The following is a 23,089-nucleotide window of genomic DNA, read 5'->3' on the forward strand; positions in this document are numbered from 1 at the left end:
CATTTGGATACCCAAAGAATCTAGATCAGGCAAATCTAGACAAAGGATCTAGATTAGATAAAATAATCTTGAAAAAGAAGAATGAAATTAGAGAACTCAAACTCTGATTTCCAGACTTACTATAATTTAATTTTTTATGAAGTTACCAAGGTAATTCAAAGGGGAAAGGAAAGTCCTTTCAACAGACAGTGCTGGACAATAGGATATCCATATGGAAGAAAACTGAACTCCAATCCCTACATCAGATCATATACAAAAATTATTTTGATGTACCATAGATCTACATAAAAGCTAAAACTATAAGGCTTCTGGAAGATAACTTAGAAGAATATCTTCGTGACCTGGAGGAGTGAGCAAAGATCTCTTATAGAATACTCACAAAACACAAACTATGAAAGAAAAATATGATAAGCTAGATTTTAAAAAAATAAAAAACTTCCACTTAGCAAACAATGCCATTAATAAAATACAAAGGTAAGCCACAGACTGGGAGAAAATAATATGTACGTATATATATCATATATAAGAAAGGTATATAAACATTACATATATATATATATATATATATATATATATATATAAAACAAAAGAGCTGAATTTGGAATACATTAGTTTAAAAACCTCTTACAAAGCAATAATAAAAAGAGAAACAATCCAATTTAAAAAGGGAGGAAAGGACTTAAACAGAGACTTCACAGAGGTGGCTATAAAATGGCCTATAAGCACATGAAAAAGAGCTAAACCCTATTACTTATTAGGAAAATGTAAATTTAAACGTTCGCAAGGGTGTAGAACACTGGAACTATCATAGATTGCTGGTACAATTATGAAATGGTACAACAATTTTGGAAACGTGCTCAGCAGTTTTGTTTTGTTAGAAATACTCTAACCTCTCAATATTCTGTGATAACCTACACGAGAAAAGGATCTGAAAAAGAATGAATATATGCATACGTATAACTGAATCACTTTGCTGTACACCTGAAACTAACACAGCATTGTAAATCAACTGTACTCCAATAAAATTTAAAAAATACTCTAACTTCTTTTTAGCCCAGCAATTCTACTCCTAGGTATTTAACCTAGAGAAATGAAAATACATGTCTGTCCCAAAACTTTTATAGGAAATTTAAAGCAGCTTTATTCATAATAACAAAAAACCCTGTAAATCATCCAACTGTGTCTCAATTGGAGAATGGATTAAAAAATTGTGGTGTATTCACACAATGGAGTAACACTCAGCAACATAAAGGAACTAACTACTAATACACACAACATGCAGCTCAGAGACACTATGATGAGTAAAAAAGCCCTGAACAAAAAGGTACTCATTATTAGATTCCACTTGTATGAAATTCCCAAACAGGCAAAACTAAGGTATGAGGACAGAAATCGGAAGGATGGCGGTCTCCAGGGAGGGGTGGCTGGAAGAGGCCAGATAACTTTTTATGTGGTGGGAATGTTCCCTGTCTAGATTGTGCTTTTGGTTACCTGGTGCAGGTGGGTCAGCACTCATTGCATTATTCGCTGTACATCTCCCTGTGTGTACATTTTATCTCTATTAAAAGCTTATCGTGTGCTGGACACTCTCTTAGGTGTAATTTTATTTGCTCCCCATAACATCCCCTCCCCACTTCTACATTTGAAAACAATGGCAACGTCAACAGCTGAGAGTTAGACATCCCCTGCATCTGTATAGGGACATTTGAGGAGTGAGTGCCTGCTGTTATGTGCCAGGTGCTGTGCTGGGCTGGGGGTACACAGTGTGAATAAAGCAGACAAGGTCCCCTCCACTCTTATCTAAAAATAAGATGACGGGTTACAGTGATGGTTATGAAGAAAAAGAATGGGTTCTTTGAAAAGAGCAATGAGAAAACTATGAGCGTTTTGGTTTGGGGGAGTTGGTGGCGTTTCGGGGAAGGACTCTCTGAGCAGATTAGACTTGAGCTGCAGCCACGTGTCAATTAAGAGGCTAGTCTCGGAATGAAGGCAGAGAGAAGGGATGGGGGACAAAGGTCTGAGGTGGGGACAGAGCACGGCCAGGCCCAGCATACAAAGGCGGACACGCGTGAGTGGCCTGCTGGTCTTTGGACCAGGACGACGGGCACAGACCAGGTGTGAGGTCCTCTGGCCGCTGGCTTGCTGGGTACCCTCCGTGGTGTTTTGGAAGGAAGGCCAGTGAGACGGGAATGCAGGGAAGGAGGGGAAGGAATGAATATGAGTGGTGAGGGGGAGAAGGGCTCTGGGTCAGGTCATGTAGGAGCTTGTGGGCTGTGTTATGGGGTCTGGATTTCGTTCCGGCTGTAACAGAAGCTTCACTTCTTCTGACTGAAGGGTTTAAAGCAGACAATCTGGTTTGCAATGTAAAAAGATCACTAGGCTGGCATGTGGAGAACGGAAAAGTAACTTGACAAATGGCACGTAGCCAGTGGGTTAGGTAGAGCTTAAAGAGCCTTCAGGGGAGGGTAAGGGCAGCCTCCACTGCACCTGAGTGATAAGCCACCTCACGGCGCGTGCTCGGCCCCCGACCGGCCTCCACATGACCCTGGCTCTCCCACATGGGAGAGCGGCCCCAGGAGAGATGCTGAGCAGAGCTGCCCACCTAGATCACACCCACATTCCTGACTCAGAAACTGGGAGGACTGCAAATATTTATATATCGTTAGGGCCATGAAATTGGAGGGAATTTGTTTCACAGCAACTGATTACCCATTTCGTTTCTATAAAAGGTGCTCTTCCTTAGGTATACAGGATTCACTTTGTACCTTTCTTTTGGAAATTACGTAACAAAAGTTTCTAAACAGAGAAGCAGATTCTCTTATTTTTAACAAAAAGAAACAAAAGTAAGTTATCTGTATGAGAAAAAAAAAAACCCAGAAAACCAGAACTAATTTATATTTGTTAATATAAATATAATATATATATTTATATAAAATATAATAATTTATATTAAAAGTAATGTACACTATTCTTGTCCATTAGGAGAAATCACTTTAAAATACAAATAGAATTTAATTAACCATAAGATTGTAACATAGACACAGATAAGATTCATTCAAAATCCTTTGTCGTCCTAGTTGTGTGTATATACTGATGTATCGTCTACCAGAGACACATCTATAGAGATATGTAAAAACTATGTGCATTGTAGTTTGACATAGAACATGTATCCAGGTCCTCATCATGAATATTTGTGAATTAAAATTTAATTTAATATATAATTTAAATCACATACAATTAAAAATGATCATTCTATCATACATTTCTACTGTTTAAGCTAATGATTTCTTCTTGACAATTGAAACTTTAATCCTTGATTCAGTGCGCTAGCAGCCTAGATAACTATAAATATTTTAATTTACACACTTTGAATTTCATAAATCTTAAATTCCATAGATAAGACTTAAACTCAACTCAATCATATGCCTACTTCATTTTTTTGAGGCTTAAGATTTAAAATGAACTGACTAGCATCACAAAAGAACTAAAGAGTGAAGTTTAATCTTCAAACATGCTCATTTTTCTCAGTAATAGGCATTAGTGTTTGTGCTTTAGTTCTGAGGTTTGCTATAGCAATGCTTATGATCTAACATACATAATAATAATACAATTTCTAGGCTAGAATGAGGACCGGAGGCTGAGACATGACCAAAAGACTCTGTCTATGGTTGAATTCAGTGGGGAATTAGCTGGACTCTGCCATCCCTCTTTTCTGTGTCAGATGTTACTTTTCTGCCCAAGACTGTCAGGTGAGAGAGACTTCCTCTAATAGGGGCTTCACCATTTATTGCTGTACTTTAAGAAGTTTTTTTCTACAAAGAGCCAGCTTTGTTGTCTCATGCACTGGGCATTTGTTAGCTGCTCTTAGCTTCTTCAATTCATAAAAGGTCTTACTTGGTTGAGAGTGATTGGATTCATGTTTTATTCTAATTTTGTATATACTGGTAACCAATCGTCACCACATGAAGAAACTCTGTGTTTAGTTCTTGCTCCAAAGAAGGAATTCAAAGTGAATTTCCCTCCTTCTTATCTCTGCAGAGGCCTTTTCAGAAACTGCCAAAGGTCTCCTGTTCTAGTTCTGCAGGCTATAGAGACAAAACCTTGGGTGGAGATTTCAGAACTGAAGGTTATTTTTACATAAAAGCATCAGCCTAAAAATGGGCTGGCCTCAGCTGACATTGTAGTTCATTGTACAGTAGATGTTTCTGGAAAACTCAAAATTGCTCACGGTTGGCAGTGACTTCATGTCAAATCCAACCACATCCATGTCTTAATATCCATGCTGATGCAGCTTTTGAGCTACAACAGCTATGCTATAGCCCACAAAGTCCCAAATATTTATTATATGGCCCTTTACCCTCCAATCTTACCAACCCTTGAATTAGATTCTGAAGTATTTATGAAAAGAGTTCTCTTTGGCCACAAAGTTAACATAATGGACTACTGAAAACTCTATTATCATATTATCTCAAAGGACTTTCACTTTTGTGAGAATATGATTTAAAACAGTTCACTTTATGTGGTGGTTTTTTTTAGCACATTTTTTTTAGTACTTTAGAGTGTATTCAGAAGTCTCATAAACATTATAAGTTATAATTATACAACATGGCTCCCTTGTTGACATGAGACAAATTTCTGACCATTTCATATTAGGTACTGAGAATAGAGAAAGTGAAAAAATCATACATAGGGAGAAATTTGTAATTTCTCTACTGGTTTGATTCTAGAGGGAAAAACAATCTTCAAGCTTTCTGTCATACTCCTGGAGAATCATTCGACTGCTCAAATTCTCTCTCAGATATCCCTGCATCAAAATAAAATCTGACTTACGGTGACCTTCAAAAAGACCACAAATAACAAATGTTGGCAAGGATGGCAGAAAAGGGAACTCTTGTACACAGTTGGTAGGAATGTACATGGGTGCAGCCACTATGCAAAACCGCATGGAGGTTCCTCAGAAAACGAAAAATAGAGTTACCACATGATCCAGCAATCTCACTTATGGGCATATATCCAAAGAAAACAAAAACGCTAATTTGAAAAGATACATGCACCCCAATGTTCATAGTAGCACTATTTACAATAGCCAAGATAATGGAAGCAAACCAAGTGCTCAGCAGATGACTGGCTTAAGAAGAGGTGGTATGTGTACATATAAATACACACACACGGGCATGCGTGTGTGCACGCACACACGAACACACACACACACACACACACACACACACACACACACAGAGAGAATGGAATACTACGCAGCCATAAAAAAGAATGAAAAAATATCATTTGCAGCAACCTGGATGGACTTGGAGGATATTATGCTCAGTGAAATAAGTCAGACAGAGAAAGACAAATACTATGTGATCTCACTTATATGTGGAATCTAAAAAATAAAACAAACAAATGACTATAACAAAATAGAAACAGAGTCACAAATGTAGTGACTAGTGGTTACCATGGAGAGAGGGAAGGGGGGAGGGGAAGAATAAGGGTTGAGGATTTAAAGGTACAAACTACAATGTGCAAAATAAGCTACAAGGATATATTATACAACACAGGGAATATAGCCAATATTTTATAATAACTATAAATGGAGTATAATCTTCAAAAACTGTGAATCACTATGTTGTACACCTGAGGCTTTTATAATATTCTATAGCAACTATACCTTAATTTTAAAAATTTCCAAGTAAAACAACAAAAATAAAAAGAGTGACACCATTAGGCATAGCACTGTAAGCTGCCCCAATATTTTGCAAAATATTTTAGCTCTCTTTGAAGAGAGGACACCGTAAGAATGTGAAACCAAGTCATTTCTAAGATTTACTGAGACCTAATCACAATCTCTTCCTACTGTCCTGCCATGCTATAATCACTGGAAAATTTGTCATTGCTTATTGTAAATCACATGGCGTTTAAACCAAAATACCAGACTAGACTCAGAATGTCAGGGAGCCCCCAAATTATTTATGACCAATAGGAAGAATTTTCATCTATGCAAGACTGGTATACCAAAAAAATACACACCCCAGTACTACCAGCCATGATATACCTCCCCCATCCCCAAACCCCCAAAACTCATTACAAACAAATTCAAAATTGAAAAAAGGATAAAATTTGTTTTAACTAATCATCTCTCATTAAAAAAAGGTCTCAGAACAAGTCTTAGGTGTTTTTCTCAACTACTTTTTCTCATCATAAAACAACAACAATAATTGACCTTGGTTGCAATTATCCCAAATAAGGCCCCCAATGTACAAGTGCTTTTACTGCTGTTACATTATCCCTCATTTAATCGATAGAGCCACAGCGTCATTCATTCAACATTTATTGATTTCATACCATGTTTAAACAAGTATTAACAGTAGTGGTTTTAAAACCTAAAAGCAGGAAAAAAAACACCCTGGAGGGCTTCCCTGGTGGCGTAGTGGTTGAGAGTCTGCCCGCCGATGCAGGGGATACCGGTTCGTGCCCCGGTCCGGGAAGATCCCACATGCCGCGGAGCGGCTGGGCCCGTGAGCCATGGAGCTGAGCCTGCGCGTCCGGAGCCTGTGCTCCGCAACGGGAGAGGCCACAACAGTGAGAGGCCCGCATACCGCAAAAAAAAAAAAAAAAAAAAAAAAAAAAAAAAAACCCCAAAAAACCACCCTTGAGAATTACAGTAAGTGGGAAAGGTTGATCAGTGAATGAAAATTGTTGGATAATGTTGGTGCTAAAAATAGAGCCATATACCACATGCTATGGAGGTGTTGAAGGGCTTCATGAGGATGATTTACATAAGCCAACTTCCAAAGGGTGGTAGGTGTTTATCAGGCGAAGTACAGAGGGACAGAGGCAAGGATGGGCCCAACACACACGGGGTAGGATGCACTGGGAAGCGCAGAGACGGGCCCCCCGGCAGGGAGCAATGGTGGGAGACCAGAAGCTCTGCTGGAGGCCACCTCAGCCTGGAGAGACAGGAATATTTTTATAACTCATCTATCCAGAAGGAGTGCCCTTTCTGTGTCCCACAAAGTCAGTTTATGTACTAGAGGCAGCCCTGAATGTGGCTGATGTTCAGAACGTGGGGTTAATCTCGTGAGCCCTACAGACCCACTGTAGAGCTGGAAGCAGGAGAATGACTTAATCAGGTGGGTGCTTGTTTTCCTTTAAATTTAGGATCTTTTGCACAGTAATATGCTAATGTAAACAAAGGCTAAGGGAGCAAGACAAAAGTTGGAAGAATGTTATGCTCCTCCAGTGAGAAATCATGAAGGCCAGGTCGAAAGTGGGGTGGCTGGGATAGACACTAGGGATTGGCCAAAAGGAGGAGTCTCTACATTGCCTGTAGAACATTTCTGCACGATTGCTTGAGGATGAATGAACAGAGGTGGTCAGAGTAGGTCTGACACCCTCCAAAGCAACTACCAGCACACAAGTCTCCCCTGCTGAAGGAATGCTCTCCTTTCAGGAATTTTGTCCAGCTCTGGAGACTGACCTAAGAACACACACTGAATGTCCAAACAGGCTTCCTTGTCCCTCAAGCTTATTTGCCTCCTGTTACTGTAACCATTCTAGTTACCCCTCGTTGTCAAGTTAATGCCCCTTCCATCTCCTTTGCTTGGTTCAAACCCATTCTTCATATTGATCTTTTGCCCTAATGTGAAGTTGACTTCGATAACGTGATCCTTGGCTCCTACCACACGTAACTGGAAACATATGGTCAGGGGACAAGAAGGCTAAAGTGGGCCAAGAGAGTCCCTCCAATCCCATGCCTCTCAGTCTGTGAGCCTCATGCCAACAGGGCACAATAATCCTTGCTGCCAGGAGCCTGGGGAAATCAGGAAGCTAACCTACCGCTCTGTTCCGTGGTTTGGTGAAGGTTTTCAGGGACCTAGAAGGACCCTGGGAAAGTTAGTAAGATGCCTCAAGATGGAATTACAAAGTGAATCACACCTAAGCTTATTATATCCAAATCCTTTTACAAACGTCACAGCAAGTCAATAAATGAGATTTTAATAAATCTAAATAGGAAGCTTTAGCTTCAGCCATTGGGATCACAAACACATTTGAGACAAAATAGACATGGATTTGGGACATTATTGGCAGGAAGCGACTTCTGTGAGAGAAGTTATGAATAAGCACACTCCTTTTGAAGGTTAAGAACATTATTTTACATGACTTATCAAGTGGGAATATTCACATTTGTTGGATTTCAGAGTCTCTAACTAAGACCCAGGAACCAGATTTCCTTTAAAGCATGCGATCGATCACTTAGAGCTTAAACCAGGCCCCAGGAAAATAGTCTTTATCACTACGTTGGCTTAAATTCTGTCTAGAATGGGGGACCCTAATCCTTGTAAAACTAACCCAGCTGTTAGCTCCATAGGTATAAGCCTAAATGATGAATTCAAATAAATTAATTGACTTATTCATTCAATAAAGAGGTATCATATATTGACTGTACTCAGATTCTATGTTGGCAATGAATTTAAGAATGAATGTAACCTAGCCCTGCCCTAAGAAGTGTATAGCCTTGTTGGAAACAGGGAACAAAATACAAGACAGTAGTTTTGCAGTAGGAATCATGGAGCCGCAGAGCTGGGGTACCGAAATGTGGAGGATGGGAGAGGGCCTCACAAAGGAGGAAGAGTGTCAAGAATGGGCACGAGGGCTTCCCTGGTGGCGCAGTGGTTGAGAGCCCGCCTGCCAATGCAGGGGACACGGGTTCGTGCCCCGGTCCGGGAGGATCCCACATGCCGCGGAGCGGCTGGACCCGTGAGCCATGGCCGCTGGGCCTGCGCGTCCGGAGCCTGTGCTCCGCAATGGGAGGGGCCACAACAGTGAGAGGCCCGCGTACCGCAAAAAAAAAAAAAAAAAAAAAAAAAAAGAATGGGCACGAGGCAGATGAAGATGTTTGGGAAGTCAGGTGGGGTGCAGGAGAGTCACAGTGTTCCAGGCTGGAGGGGGCTGCGATATGAGTAATCACCATGATTCTGAGGAACTGTAAGCAGCTTGGTATTGCTGGTGTGACTAAAAAAAAACAAAGTCAGTAAAGTAGATCGAAAATGGAGAGGTCAGCGCAGGTCATGTTTAAAGTTTCTCAAGTTTGATAAGCTATAGAACTCTTTCTCAGTACAATTTATTCCTGAGCCCCAATATATTAATGCAAGAAAATCAGAGAATAGGAACCTTCACAGATAAATAAAACATTCTCACCACTTGTGTCTGAGCACAGTTTGAAAAATCACTTCTGCAGGAGGTCAGACAGCAATCCATGTTTGCTAAGGGGAGTGGAGTGGTCAGATTTGAATTTGAGCTCCATCACTTGAGCTACAAGGTAGAGAGTGAGGTTAATGATGCTGGAAGATTAGTGAAGGTGATTCATACCCGATTGAGGCAAAAAGCTGGAGGTGAGAAATATGTGAGGGTACACATGGCACAGGGGGCTGATTTATTAGATTTACTACATGATGGAGGAGGAGGCATCAAGGATAATGCTCAGAGTTCCAGCTTACGTAACTGGGTTGGAGACTACAGAAAGTACACGCAAGTTATATATAATGTGTTTGAGTGTGGGGCAGGGACACAAATGGGAAATTTAGTGGTGAGCAGAAAATTGGACACGAGGAAATCTGAGGCTCAGAAGAGAAATTCAGAATCAGATGTATACCCGTGAGTCACCACCATGATCACAAGAACTGTTTAAGGAGTGCTTACAGAGTGCTTCATATGTACTCTCATGTAACCTTGACCGCAAGCGACACTGTAAGGGAGACACTGAGAGGAAGCTGAGGTCCAGGGAGGCTGAGTATCACTCTCAAGATCATGCAACTAGGAAGCAGGAGATGTGGGATGCTTGGGTCTCTCTGGCTTAAAATGCCTGCTCTTCACCTTCACCACCGAGAGATGGATGTCTCCAGGGAAGCCTGGAGAGCCTGACCCTCCAGAGAAGAGCAGACTCTTTCAGGCAGTATCAGAATGGACAGAATGGGTGGCTGAAAACACATACTCAGTATTCCTCCTCAGACACGGAACACGTATAGATTCAGAGGCCAGGCATGGAAGTATTGATAAATGTGTGGAGAATCTCAGTCTCTCGCAAAAGAAAGTCACGGGAGAAATAAGTGAATCAGAGAGTCCTTCACCTAATTAAAGTATTAAAATTCAAGATTTTATTTTAAAAAACCACCCACAATTCTGACAACACAGAAACATCTTCCATTAGAATAACCACAGCCTTCTAGTTTGGCCTATCTTTACGAATTATCTCTAGGCAAACTACATGACAAAAACATAACAACACTTGATAAAGGAAAAATAAGCACCAGATGTAGTAAGGAAACTTTGTAGATTATGTGACTTTTAAAAAGTGCTCCAACACCGAGTTTTTATATTTTTTGCAAGACTGAGTGAAAAGACACAGGCCTATTATGTAATTCAGTGGTCCATACATAAAGAACTATGAGAGAAATTCTTTCTGAAGAGTGATAAGGAAATGTCTGCACATCTGAAATACTTTGGGAAGCTTCCTTGATCTGTCAATGAGGACTTTTGCTAGGTCTTGTAGGTCTCCTGGGACTAAAGTTATGGTCTAACTTTGCCCTCACATTTAGTTATTATTTTTCAAAATAAGGATGTCTATTCAGGATGTCTATAATTTATTTTATAACACTTTGGTATTCTCAGTATGATAGTATTGATATATATGTGCCAGTTAGTTTAACCTTTAATCCTAGGAGTTGTCCAGGAAGGCACAGAACAAGGCAGTCACCTGGCATTGTATTTGAAAGGGTCATACCCCAGAGTCTTGCAGAGTCAACCGCAAATCCTTTGGATTTAGGTAGATGCATCCACAACCAACACTTCAATTATTATCAGACTGACTACAGGAGATTGGTCTTTATTGATGAACTAGTGCCTAGTCAATTATTATGGTAGTATCAATGGGTTCCCTTGGTGAAAACAAAGGCATTGAAAGATATGTAGATGAGCTAATATAGTTAAACACTTCTTAGTCTAAATAGACTGCATGCAAGATTCCATTGAAGCTTATATCCTGTACTTCATAGAAACGAGGCCCACAGTTTTATCCCCAATCATTCTGTACTCAGACACTTGATTAGGGGGATTTCTGATTGAAAGATGCTGATTGAAGGCACGGAAGCCTGTCTCTAGAGTATTGCTATGTCCACCTGAAGTGAATGTTGCACACAAGGTGTGGTCATGGTCAAAATATCTCAAAATGACAGAGACCTATAGTTTCATTGAGTTTACAGAACAGGTTTTGCTCTTGATTTGCTAATAAATGTTTATCTAATAAATATCACACTGTCTGATTGAATCTAGACTTGGCTTCCTTTCATTATAACCTGGTAGTGAGGTTGTAGGGAGAAGTTCTCTCTCAGAATCTTCTTGGGTGTCCACCATAATCTAACCAAAAAAAAAAACCAGAATACCCAACTGTTTTACAAAATTTGACTTCCATCAGTTAAAAAGAATGCTATAAAATGGTTAATATGATAAATCATCTCAAAGTGTTTTAGAAGAAGGTAAATATATATTTTTGTGATTAAGAAAACTATTCTCTGAATATATCTGTTTCCAAAATAACCTTCACTTTCTGCAAAATAGTAGGTTTAAAATAGTCTACATGGCTCTACAAAAAGCATTTGCATACTTTAAGGTACAAAGGAAATTCTAAAAATAAACAACATTCAAGTGATAAAGGAATATCCTGGTTGAAATTTAAAATACACAGAGAAATCAAAGGGCAATGACATTTTATAAGATAGCTTGAAATATAATGAAGTCAGTTATAATTACATTTTATAACTGCATTTTTAGAAGGGATAGAAGAAGTGCATTTGATTCCTTTCTCTGCTGTCAGCAATTGAATCTACAGTTCAAAGATTTGAATACATCATATTTTAAACAATGGATCATTTCAGCTTGTTTCTATCCCAACTCAAAAGAAAGCAGAGATACTCAGTAGTGAGATAATTGAATCAATTATATTTCAACAAGCACTTTGGAGAAAGATCCCAGTCTGACACTTCAAACCATTCTGGACCTCCGTATCAAATACCAGTTTTCACACAAACTAGTCATGACAACTCTCAGAGACAGTACCAAAGAACCTGTTCATCAAGAAGCCCTCTCAGATGCTTCCATTTTTCCAAGTGGGGAATGGTAAAGCATCAATCAAAATTTACCAGGGAAATCAAAGATAGGAATTTGATCAATTACAAAATGCCCACAGCAGCGATGGGATCCTACACACACCCTAAAAAATATACTGTACCCACTGATAATATTTTACCTTTTTAAAATACTGTCCTGGAGTTAATACAGATCATGAGTTTATACGGATAATACATTTTGGTATTTTTTCTCTTTTTTTTTGAGACCTCATTAATCCTCCAAACAGTGAAGCAGGTATGGCTTTTCACATACTGCTATTTCACATATATTTAAAATGAAGTGAGGTCAATTTAATTGAATTCAGCACATGTATCATAATAAAATATATGATTATTTCCCCTGGAAACCTGATATTGTTGAGAGTGACTAAGAATAAAATCCTAGTGTGTTGAATTTTTCTCTCCTAGTCACTCCATAGTGGATTGTCTTAGCCTTGCAAAGATCATCTACTCAGAGCTAGTAAAGCAAAATTAACATAGCATGAGAGAAAAACAATAATTTTTCATTTTCTTTAGCATCACCATCACCTATTCCCCCACTCCTCCCCACAAACATCAACAGTGTAGTAGCAGAAATCAGCACAGTCTATCTGGAACAGAGCCACTAGGATCCCAAAACCATATAGAATCTATTCTGCAGAAACAAAACTAAACTGACCTTTTATATTTTTAAACCAAGCCCATGCTGGCCATGCTTCATAATCAGCAATGAAACGTAAAACTAGACTTGTCTTATCTTGCCTTTGATGTTCATAATATTCATAGATATCTAGCAGACATTTTAATTACAAACAAAAAACAGGACATTGAGAACCTGGAAAAGCCAAAATGGGCAAGCAGAATGTAATTTCTCAAGACTGCTTTAGTCTCTAAGTATCATTACCATTTCGACCTACACAACATGGCAGTCACTTGGTACATGTAGCCACTGAGCACTTGAAATGCACTTGGCCCAAACTGTGATGTATTATAAGTATAAAACACACACCAGATTCTGAAGACTTCATTTAAAAAAAATTTAAAAACATTGTATTAACATTTAAAAATATTACTTATATGTTAAAATGGTCATCTTTTGGATATACTGAGTTAAATATATTATTAAAATTGTTTATTTGCTTGTTTATTTTTATGTATTTTAATGTGGCTACTAAAATATCACTATTACATACATAGCTTGCATTTGTGGCCTACGGTGTATTTCTATCGAACAGCAATGATCCACCAGAAATACACAACAACCACTAAAATATGTGGCAAACCTTGTGGAAAATTCTACTATTTGACCATTTGGCTCAGAACATGTAAAAACTTTGCCAGACAGCATAAAGCAGTTTTAAAAGCATATTTCCTACTGAAGACAATGATGTTTTCCATATTCTAATGAGGGACATAACTCAAGAGTGTTTGGAGGGTAAAAAATGACAGGGAGACTTTGGTGGAAAAAAACAAAACAAAACAAACTACCAGCTCAAGCTAACTCTAGCTCGAATTTTTCTGGATCCCAGACCCAGTAAGTGATTTCTACTTCAGAGGTAAGCTCTCCTGCTTTGCACGGAGCTTCAAGGATAAACAGTTAAAGAATTGTGACCAGGTATGAACAAGTGAAGGAGCATTCCTAAGGGACCTGAGGTCCTGCCGATGAGGGATTCTTCACTGGCAGGGCTCACGGGGTGTCTCCCCTCCATCCCCAGCCCTTTCCTTCCCTTCCCAGCTTGCTTGCGCCTACCCCCATCCACTTTCCCTCTGCTGGTTACTCTGCACACTTTTTTTCCCCCTCCCAATTCCAACGGCATCTCCCTCACTGTGGTCTTTCTCCTTTCTTCCTCTGACTTTCCTTTTCCCATGAATTTCTTGTTAAATGGAGGTTAAATATAGTCAGAAGGTGGCACTGAAATATATTTTAATAGACTTTACATTGTCTCACCTTTTTTTAAGAAGACACAGGAAAGAAATGGGAAAAGAACTAAACATTCAGATACGTGAAAGGTGAAAGTGCTTTTTGCTTCTACAAGGTTCCTTATTGGGCTCTTACTGTTCCCTTTTTTGGTGTTTGTCCTTCATGGTTAGTGACCTTCTGCTTATCCCCCCTCCACCCCCTCCCCACAGCGCTAGGATAATATTGGTCAAGAAAAAATCTTGATCAGAATCACCTAAGCAGTTTCCCAGGCCTCTCTAGACCCCAAATTGTATTCTTTGGGTAGGAATCAGATTCTTAGGAGTGTAAGTTAGCAAAATAAACAAACTATCCATAATCTTTGATGTTGATGCATGTCCTACAAATATCTAATATATAAAAGTACCTACTGAAAAGTGCATTGGAGGTTCTAAAAATGATAGCTTATGGGGAAAAAGTTCAATTATTGACTTTAGTATTTGGAAAAAAATTAAGAAAAGGACTGACAGTCATTTCTCAAAAAACATGGTCATTCAACTCAAGTCATATATTTTACATTCTACTGAAAGTGATTACACAGTTAAAGAACTACAAAACTGTTTAAGTATCAAAATACTTTTTGCCTCATAAAACTTTTTGAAACGCATAAAATCTAGAGTCACTTCCTCCTAATACTGTCTTCGGTTATGGTCTAAAATAAGTTTTTTGGCGGATTTTTCAACAGCTATGTTACACTAGTTAGCAATTTATAGTTGAATTTTAGGAATCAGTATGTTAATAAATTAAATCAAAACACAGGACATTCTATTACAATTAGGATAATGAATTAAAATTTGTGCTTTTGATGTTCCAAGGCTTTGAACTCATAGAGCTTTGACATAATGTTTAATAAACACATTATGTTTACTATTATAAACAGCCTCTCAATCCCCAAGAAATTAAGCCAAGGGAATATATTTCTGGACTGGAATAACCAATACTTTTATTCAGAAACAAATAAAATAGTTTTATTTTTAAAAATAATTTCACCAGAAGTTCCCTCTTTTATCAAGAATTAACGTTTAGATTATCAATAGCCAACTTTATGTCACAACATAAACAGAAAGAGAAGCATAATAATCACCAGTCATACCTTATTTTGTGTCTGAGTCTGTCCAACCAGGATGAGGATGTTGGATGAGATGATAGACAGGCAGAAGTTAATCAGAATTATGGACCTCTCAGAGCGTATGTACCTAGCCAGAGAGAGAAAGTGTCCAACTTTAAAATTCAACGGAAAGACGAGAAATTCTCTATTATGCAAATTGGTGGAATACATCCAGAAAAAGACACTAGCATGAAGACTTTACATGAGAAAAAATATTTAAAAATTTGTTTTCAAGGAAGATTATTCTTAGAGATCCAATTTTATAGTGACATATAATGTCCAAGAGACCTTAAATTTATTTTTCTTTAGACATTAGTGTGGACAACATGGCACTTCTGACAGAAACTAAATTGCACATCTGTTATCACCATAACTTTTTCTTACTAGAAGTATAAAATTTCTTAGAATGATATCAATTAGTATCATTACCTTCCTATTTGTGTATACGTAATATGCTAATTATTGTCATTTACATCAACAAGTAGAAACTGAAAACCAAAAAGAAAACCCCCACACAGATTCTGAAATATCCCCCTTATTTACTAGGAAGATGCCTTTACTCTCATGAAACCATGAACAACTTTCATCCACACCTTCACTCGCTCAAGTATTTTTATATAGTTAGGCTGTTACTCTTTATGTTTTTCTTTTCCTGAATAATTGTTCCAAAACAAGAAAAAAGAAAACGAATCTTTACTGCTAAAGTCTAATCCAATCCACAAATGACAATTCATCATTAGGCTGGAAAATTAGTTGGAGCCTGCCATATTTTACCCGTAGGAAGAAGTATTTATATACAGTCTGTCATATAATTTTTAAGCATATCAAGAATGTAAGCCCAGGGGTAAGACGGGAATAAAGAAACAGACCTACTAGAGCATGGACTTGAGGATATGGGGTGGGGGAAGGGTAAGCTGGGATGAAGTGAGAGAGTGGCATGGACTTTATATACACTACCAAATGTAAAATAGATAGCTAGTGGGAAGCAGCCACATAGCACAGGGAGGTCAGCTCGGTGCTTTGTGACCACCTAGAGGGGTGGGATAGGGAGGGTGGGAGGGAGGGAGATGCAAGAGGGAAGAGATATGGGAACATATGTATATGTATAGTTGATTCACTTTGTTATAAAGCAGAAACTAACACACCATTGTAAAGCAATTTAAAAAAAAAAAAAAAAAAGAATGTAAGCCATGGAGAAAACTCCTCAGAATCAAATGTTCTACCAGGTGTTTACCCTAAAAGGATAGCAGCTATCTTGCTTTGCTGTACCCTGTGGTAAATCACTGAGTGACAGTAACAAAAAGACATATTTGTTCTTGCTGTGTATTTGAGACTGTTCAATTTGTGTTAGAACATGAATTCACTGTCCACAGTGTGGGCTTCCCTGTGCAGTGTTCCATGGGGGTGCCAGAGATCTGGAGGCACTCTTTGGAAGGTAAAAATCTATCAAAGTTCTTTCTCTCTGTTTGTGAGGAATATTTAGGCAGAGGTCCTACATTCCATCACATGTTTCAGAAAAGAAAGCAAAACAAAAACAAGAGTAATAATAAAATATACAAAGACATTTTTTAATATAAAAGAATCTTCCTTTCTTCACAGAACAAACATAGAACGAACCTAGGTGGACCCTCAATAAAAAATGGCCTCAAGAGTAATCTTGTCCCTGCATCATCAGTATCTAAAAATATAATAAACCACACAGTGGGATGCTGAAAACATCATCAAATATTAAGTTGTTCCTTTTCTTTTTTGGTTGGGAATGTCTCATTACAACATTTAAGGGCTACACACAGTTGACCCTTTATGTGATATTAAAGGCTTCCATGACAGCACAAGTACACAGATGACATTACTGAAAGGCTTACATTGATATTATTTGCTCAGTAAATAGAAAAATCATGGTAATGAAGACCTAGACTGACCACCCTGAAGAGTCTTTAGATGTTTTCATTTTCATTAACATTGTGACATTATTGCCTTAAAAATTGCTATAAGATGTCTCAACTTTCAGAACTTTTTATAAATGTGCTTTATGTTTTAAACAAAATTTGTGAATGCATCATTTCAATACATGGATTCAAAGGACATGCTCAGTTGCTCTGTGATGTAATAACGTAATTCTACAAAACATATCTGTAGATGGAGAGAACGAAACAATGGATTCATTCTTTGATGAATATTTCTAATGAGCTACATGAGACACAGCAAATTTCAAAGTGGTATATTATATATAAAATAATTCTGATGTTCACACATTTTACACATAATTAGAAAAGCAAACAAAACCTAAACCTTTTAATTAGAAAAAAAAGGCAGTAAGATACTGACATACAGGAACGTTACTAGGTAAATTTAATGTTTACAAGATGCATTGAATTCATCATGCTACAAGATTCACTTAAGAGTTTATGAATATTGAAACTTCTATCAAATTATTAATATTACTTCTATCCTTCTACCTGTAGATAATGAGTTAATGGCCAGTAATGGTTAGGAATTCAAACTTGTGTTGTTTCTAAGTACTGTCTTCTAAACTTCTCCGTTTCATGTCAAGTTTGGATAGATCCTTTCAGGTGGTAATTCCTAGAAAGCTATTGCAATAGGTGATTTTCCTGGATTTTCTGGATTACAGCAAACATCCCTATGGACTAAATAATCCTGTACTTCTTTGATAAATTTTATATATCATTTATACTAGCAGTGTTTGTGCTAGCGTTAGCCATATATATTGAGGCGTGAAGAGAAGGTGTAATTGGTGGCTGAACCCTAAGTACTGAGAAATGGAACTTGGTTCTGAATACTTCAGTGAGTATGACTTATGATGCCATTGATGAATTGTGATACTATTACCTGGTATCCTGGCCCATAAACACTGCCTCATTTCCTGAGAAATACCATTCAGGCAATTGTGGGAGAGAAAGTCTTGTTCCCAGCCTTTGTCTGTCTTGCTCTTGTATTACCAGAACAATGCCTGCTTGACTGAGCCCTGAACCCTGGATTCTACTGTCTACAATGCCAAGCCTAGAACAAGCTATCTTTCACTTCATGAGACTGGCCATATATTATCAGATTCCCTCATTTGGTATTTCACTACCCTGCATGGGAAGGCAGGACCTCTATTATGTATCTGTACCAATGGACCAAGAATGTGTACATATTTTATTTTTATATGAAGCATGAAAATCTTAACATCTTTGACAATATAATATCCTGGACAATTAATTTTTGTCCTCAAAAGAGTAAAGAATATGATGGAGAACAATGTTGTTTTTCAAAAAAAGGATGTTAAATCAAATGATCTTTCCTTATTAAATTGTAATTAATTTTTCAACGAAATTTTTTTTTTAATCTTAAGTAAAAGACAAGTAAAATACTAGGCCTGGCTACCTTTGCAATTTAAATATTTCAAATATTCAGGAAATAATACATAATTATATATTTGCTAATATGGTAACTGTTTTTAGAACATTTTAAGGTAATCAAAATGGATATAAAAATAACATTTGAAAATTTATTGAGGAGTTTATTTATATACTAGTTATCAATGTCAGTAGACATAATAAACTTCACAAGTCTAATTCTCATTAACAGAACAAGAACAAATCTTAGAGAACTACTAAATTTTCATACAATGTCAAACATGTAATTTCTCATATTATAGAACAGTATTTTTCAATCACTCCTCCTTGTTTATGTATTTTTATGACTTTTAAAAATCAGTTTGTCAAAATCTGACTTATTGGAAACATTCAGCTGAGAAGTCTTTTCTAAAGCTTTATGGTATTGTATTAGTGCATTAATATTATAGAAGACTTTACACATTGGGACACACTGAAAGCATGTGTTTAAAACTTAAGCATTTGGAGACCATATTTCTATAACAGAGAAATTAATTTGACTGTACCATTAAACTCTCAAGCTCAATAGCAGTTGGGATAAATATAAACAACACATAGACTGAACTTGGGGTATTAAGAGTACCATGCTTGGGGGTAAGCAACTTGTTGAAGGCTACCATCATTTGAATTGGGAAGAAAAGTGTGTGTGTGTGTGTGTTTTGTTTACTTGCCCATTATAGGAAAATATAGACAAGAAAATTAAGTAAACACTTATTTAGTGTTATTGAGCTCATTTATTATAGCTCAATCACGGCAATTATAATTCTGTTTTCAAAGTACTTCTTTCAATAAATTAAGAAAACATGAGACATTTAATAGTTATTACATGCCTTGATTTAACTCTGAATAACCGAACATTCCATTTCTAGTGCATTAATTGATTACATACCTCCATAATGCTGCATAGACAACGGCTAGGGTGATCAAGGCCAAGCAAGAAAGGCCACTGCCTACAATTAGGGTAACTGAAGGTGTACTAGAGGATTCCATGATCTGTAAATTAAACAAAAGAAAAAAAAAAAAAAAGAGAGAGAGAGAGAATTTTTTAAATAAATTAAAATAACTTCTAAACTCAACAAAACTATCCTAACACTCAAAAATAGCCAATATAGTTGTTATAGTAACCAGATAATTACCCAGTAACCACTCTGTTCACATATCCTCAACCTCTAAAATGACTAATTCTAGCTACTCCCTGTCTCCCACTGTGAAGTAATGAAGGCCTTAAGAGTTTTCAATGCTTAATTGTGGCATATACCCACTTATGGCTTTCTAAAATAAATAACTGAAGCTACAACTTGGTCAACATTAACATGTTAAATTTCATCTAGTTGAAATTTGAAGCAGTATTTATTTTTCTTCAACTAACTACAGTTCAGTTATTTCACAAAATGTATTTTGGTGAAATTTACTTTGATCCTCCCATTATGTAATCCAAATCTGGCACCTAGATATTAAAAATTTTTCAAACTTTCTGACTTTTGTCAACTTTGTTCTAAGTCAAGTATTAAGTATTCTCTCATTTAATTTCACTAGCTTGGCCTCTAAGAATATAGAAGAAAATCAGATTTCAAGTGTAAGACCTTAGAATATACTTGTGATTTTTTTTTCTGTGAACAAAATATGTAGAGATAATTTTCACAAAGTCAATATTAGTCTCTAAATACTTGACCTTGAAAAATAAGCCTTATACCTTTTAAAACATATATAAAGATCAATGAGATTTCTTTCTTTAGACACTAACATGGTACTAACTAATAAAATCTGCTTGTTTTTCATATTTTTAGTATTGGAAGTTTAAAGAAATACACTTTAAGATCAAGTGTGTTCCAAATCTTAGATATGCACAATCAATTTTATAGGCATTTTTGGCTATCAAAATAAGTAAAAAGAGTGATGCATATTTAGGCCAGATTTAGACAGAAAGTCACATTTTTCTTAATAATTATTTTTCAGCACTTCAATTTCTGAAATAATTTTTCAGAGTACATTTGATGAGGATGTTATTTTTTCTTTCAGACAGTTTATACAACTGTCTGTTTCAGAAACTAGTTTTACAAACCTATATACTTCTAAGGAATGATTTTACAGTTTCTGACAGTCTCTGCTTTCATAAAAATTTCATTTAATTAAAAAAATTATATATCCAAGGACACCCCAGAAAACCTGTACTGAAAATATCCAATGCAGATATGCAATGTGTTTGGCTCTAGTGTCTGGGGTCTTCATTCTACTACCAACAGTAACCTCACAAATTCCCCAGAACAGCTTTAGAGTTCTAAAATAAAGGTTAAGCTGACAAGTATTTTTATTTGAAAGTTTGCAGCATATTAGCAATATGATTGGAGTACATCCTCAAAACTATACTGCAGAAATTTCAAGTTAGAAGACATAAAATTGAGTAGAATTTAGTTATAGCACACCAACTAGAATTCATTTCACCAAGCTACTGTAGCTAAGGAGGAGACGAACCCAATTTTGCCACCCTGCAACATTTTCCATTTCCCCATTTAAAATGCAGTTCCCTGGAGAAACACTCTCCACAATGTCCCTGCCTTTGCATTAAAGCCGTGTTTTCCCTTTGTTACTTACTATTTCTCTAGGTTGCTGAGCCAAAATGGCGAAGGTAGACAGACGATCACATAAGCATTTCGTATGGGATGCATCGGTAAGCACAGTTTTACATCCCTGGGTGGACCAGGTTCCCAAAGACTCGTTCCTGCAAAGGGTGGTGGTGGGGGGGGAGATCGGGATAAATACGCCTGACTGCCAAATCCGTAATGAAGAAAATGCAATTTAATTGAGAGAATCGTCTACTGTAATTCCCGTACAGGGGGAAAAAGAAATCTACTTGTTGTTGAACAGGACGTAATTTAGATGCATCTCCAGTAATGCAAAGCGAGAGTGTTTGGAGAAAGCAGGCGGGCGGCGGTACGGCGTGCAGAGAGCTGTCCAGCGCCGGAGGTGCTGAAACCGGGACTGGCTCTGTCCAGCCCTCTGCGAGGAACGGCGGCGGCGGCGGCACGAGCAGCCGCCAGAGCGTTGGCAGCTACTTCCTATGGTCATCGGATCGTTTCAAACACTCATAGAGTGTAAAGAGGCTTTTCACATTGCATACCAGCTCTGATTCCCGTCCCGTATTTTTGGATCGTGAACGCTGGCTTTTAAACCGAGGATTTCTCTGAAAATCCTGCCTAAAAGGTTAGATAGCTTGTGGTGGGTGATACAGAATCTTCTCTGCTGGTTAGGGATTTTTCCTCCCTTTAGAATTAGCTGCTGTGAAAATTTCACCCTGGAAATCGGAAGCAGCAGAAACGGCATCAGCTGGTTCCGACTCTCATTGCCTTTGCCTGATATCCACGGGAGGGGTGGGTTTCAGACATCGGCTTCCCACTCCACACTTCACTCAGCCCAAGCTCCTCTGAAGCCCTTGGCATTTCTTCCCCTCACCCACCTCTCTGCCCCGGGGTGGAAGCATTAAGCTAACCCCGAGTCTGCCAGAACATTTAGAAGAATAACCCCACCTCAAAGTCCGGTAGGAAGGGGGAAAGAGGGCCTGCTTCAATCTTCCCTTTGGTGTAGCCATTCAAAATTCTAAAGCATATGGTTTCTTTCCCACCCCAGCAGAACAATAAAAATGGTATCAACCTACGCCTTCTTGGTGGGGGGTGAAGATGGGGGAGAATCCTTCCACCCCCCGGCTGAACTACTCTACAGGAAGAGGAAGAAAAGAAAAGAAAAAAAAAAAAAAGCTATAGAGTTCAACCAATCAACTTTATTATCATTACACGTGTTATATACTGAATGCACCAATTGTCACCTCCCCTCCCCCAGTCACGGAACTCTCCAAGTAGCAAACCTGTGTGTATGTGTGTGCTTAAATTTCAAACCAAGTTACTATCTATGTTAAAAAATGATTCTAAAACTCCAGAAGGATAACACATGGCTTGATGTTAATTTTGATACGGTACTTTTTATTTCATCTACTCCATATCTCTGAATGCCTAAAGCTATTGGGTTAAATATGAATGCAGTCTATTTCTGAGCTATTTCAATGACAGAGGTTTCACTGTGACAGTTGGACTTGCAAGTTGAGCTGTAGAATATAATTCACACTATCCCTTTTGGGGATTTAAATGCAATATATTTTTAATAGTCATTAATTTGATTTAAATATTGATTTGATATCACTAATATGCACGACTCAAAATACTCTTAATTACAACTTTTAAAAAGGAATAGACTATATTTGGGGAGCGGTACGAAAACATTATACCTAAGTTCACCCCAATACTTCTAAGTATTAGACAATTAAAAATTTGGTGGGTCTCTTTTCTTTCTCATGATGTCTGTCATACAACCATGCAAAATTATGTATATATATGTATATATATATATATATATAATTTCAGTTATATTTCAACCAACTGTAACAGTTTTAAATTCCAATTCTACCTAACCAGAG

General features: G+C 37.6%; 1 protein-coding gene across 2 annotated transcripts in view; it reads right to left on the minus strand.

Moving 5' to 3' along the window:
* The window catches only part of ADGRB3 (adhesion G protein-coupled receptor B3), a 781,830-nt gene that overhangs the window by 130,127 nt on the left and 628,614 nt on the right, over positions 1–23,089 (minus strand). For both annotated transcript variants that reach the window (XM_059083264.2, XM_067011391.1), the window contains exons 17-19: positions 21,217–21,343; positions 19,514–19,617; positions 15,212–15,314 (exon numbers count right to left, since the gene is read on the minus strand). In XM_059083264.2, the coding sequence (XP_058939247.1) occupies positions 15,212–15,314; positions 19,514–19,617; positions 21,217–21,343 (334 nt within the window). The remainder of the gene's footprint in view (positions 1–15,211; positions 15,315–19,513; positions 19,618–21,216; positions 21,344–23,089) is intronic.

The sequence above is a fragment of the Kogia breviceps genome, chromosome 13 (genome assembly GCF_026419965.1).
Source record: "Kogia breviceps isolate mKogBre1 chromosome 13, mKogBre1 haplotype 1, whole genome shotgun sequence".
Lineage (NCBI taxonomy): Eukaryota > Metazoa > Chordata > Mammalia > Artiodactyla > Physeteridae > Kogia > Kogia breviceps.